Source organism: Emiliania huxleyi (genome assembly GCF_000372725.1).
Source record: "Emiliania huxleyi CCMP1516 chromosome Unknown EMIHUscaffold_1676, whole genome shotgun sequence".
NCBI classification, from domain to species: domain Eukaryota; phylum Haptophyta; order Isochrysidales; family Noelaerhabdaceae; genus Emiliania; species Emiliania huxleyi.
In genome coordinates, this window is record NW_005200906.1 from 1 (window position 1) to 2,045 (window position 2,045).

General features: G+C 67.0%; 1 protein-coding gene across 1 annotated transcript; it reads left to right on the forward strand.

The window, feature by feature from the left end:
• Positions 1–458: 458 nt before the first annotated feature.
• Positions 459–2,026, forward strand: EMIHUDRAFT_253355 (hypothetical protein; the record flags this gene model as incomplete). The annotated part of the gene is made up of 4 exons (XM_005784813.1): positions 459–521; positions 695–752; positions 895–1,019; positions 1,253–2,026. Coding segments are annotated over 4 exons (1,020 nt in total), but the record flags the coding sequence as incomplete, so codon positions are not given.
• Positions 2,027–2,045: the final 19 nt, after the last annotated feature.

Consider the following 2,045-nt stretch of genomic DNA (forward strand, 5'->3'; position numbering starts at 1 on the left):
AGCGCCCGTCGCCGCCGCACACGTGTGGGGTGGGGCGAGTGTCTGCCGACGAGGTGAAGGGAGGAGAGGGAGAGAGGGCGCGACGCGCCCGCGGGTGGATGCTCTCGTGGCGGCGATCGACGAGGAGGCCGCCGGAGCGGCGCGTCTCTGCCGAGACCCTACAGTGCACCCGCGGTGAAGTGCTGGCGTGTGACGTGCCAGGCACTAGCTGGGCGCGGAGCTAGCAACCGCTGCCTACTGCTCTGCTCCTCCTCGGCCGCCGGCTCGGGATCGGCCGCCCGGCCAAAGCCCAGCCAATTCATGGGGAGAGGTCGTAGAGAGGGACCTGCCCCACCAACCTCCACCGCCCGCGTCGTTCAGGCGCCGTCAGGCTTTCGAAAAACACAAGAAGAACAGCAAACCTAGGCGACGGTCAATGTCGTGAGGGTGAACCCTGCCCAGCCCCCCTCCGTGTCGCGATGCGCTCCCCGCTCCCGTTCCCCGGTGTCCCTGATCGTCCTTACAAGATCCTGCTCGTGCAGGTGGGGACCCTGTCCTTCTCCCACCCCTCGTTTGGCGTGTCCGTTGTATTTATTTATTTACGGTCAATGTCACGCTACCCTGTCCTCCTCCCCCATCCCTCGTTTTGATGCCTGTTTTCTTTCTTTCTTTCTTTCAATGTCGCGCTCTCGGACGAGAGAGAGAGAGATTTTAGAAAACCATCAAGAAATCACGACGGGTTCTCTTCTCGGACGATGCGTCGCACGACGGAGGTGTGTCTCGCGCCTTGCGGGGGGGGAGCGGAAAGGAGGAACCTCTTCCCAAGAGCACCACTCTCACCTCCACCACCCAGAGCGCTGCAAGCAGCGCCGGGCAATGACGGCTTACCGCCCACCCAGCGACCCCCCTCGGCAGGCCGCCTGCTCGGCGTGTTCGGCGGGGCGGTGCAGCCGCTGCTGCGGGCCGAGGGCGACGCCACCGTGCACTCCTGCCGGCTGCTGCACGCCGTGAGCGCGATGACGGGACACGGGAGGCACGCGGTACGCCCTCATCCTCTTCTTCGACCGGCGAGTGCGCGCTGGCCGGCGCACTCGCTGCACGCCCGCCGCCGCCGTGTCGAAGGTCGAAGGCCGGGATGCTATATTCTGTAGTAAGAGTGAGCGGCGGCGACACACAAAATGCCGCAGACACAAATGACCGAAATCCCCGCGCGCTGTGCATACCCCTTCGCATGTGTGTGTCCTCCCGAAAGCGCGCCCGCACCGCCGGCGAGGAGGAGGGCGAGGCTGTGCCGGTCGCGGGTGGCTTCGAGGCGCCCATCTTTGGCGCGCGCGTCGTTGGCCAGGTCACCACGCTGGCGCTCGAGGGCGAGGCCGGCCCTCTGGCATCGCTCCTGCGTGCCGTCGCAAGCGATCGCGCGGGCGGCTGGTACGTCTCGACTAAGGAGGGCTCGCTGCTGCACGTGTCGGCGGCCGGGCGCATCCGCACCGTCGCGACCTGCGAGGATTGCCGCGATATTGCGCTCAGCCCCGACGGTAGCGCGCTGTTTGTGGCGGACTGCGACAACCACAAGATCCGACGGGTGGAGGTGGCGACTGGCACTGTGTCTACGCTCGCGGGCAGCGGCGGAGAAGGCGACGCGGATGGCATGGCCGACGCAGCGCAGTTTCAGGACCTATACGGCGTCACCATCAGCCCCGACGGCAGCGTGCTATTTGTGGCGGATTTCTGCAAGATCCGGCGGGTAGAGGTGGCGACTGGCGCTGTGACTGCGCTCGCGGGCAGCGGCGAAGGAGGCGACGCGGATGGCGTGGGCGACGCGGCGCAGTTCAACGACATATTCGGCGTCACCATCAGCCCGGACGGCAGCGCGCTGTTTGTGGCGGACTTCGGCAACCGCAAGATCCGGCGCGTGGAGGTGGCGACGGGCGCAGTGACGACTGTCGCGGGCAGCGGCGCCCAAGGCAGCGCCGATGGTGTGGGCGGCGCAGCGCAGTTCTCGCGCCCAGCCACTGTCGCCGTCAGCCCGGACGGCAGCGCGCTGTTTGTGGCGGACTACAGCAACC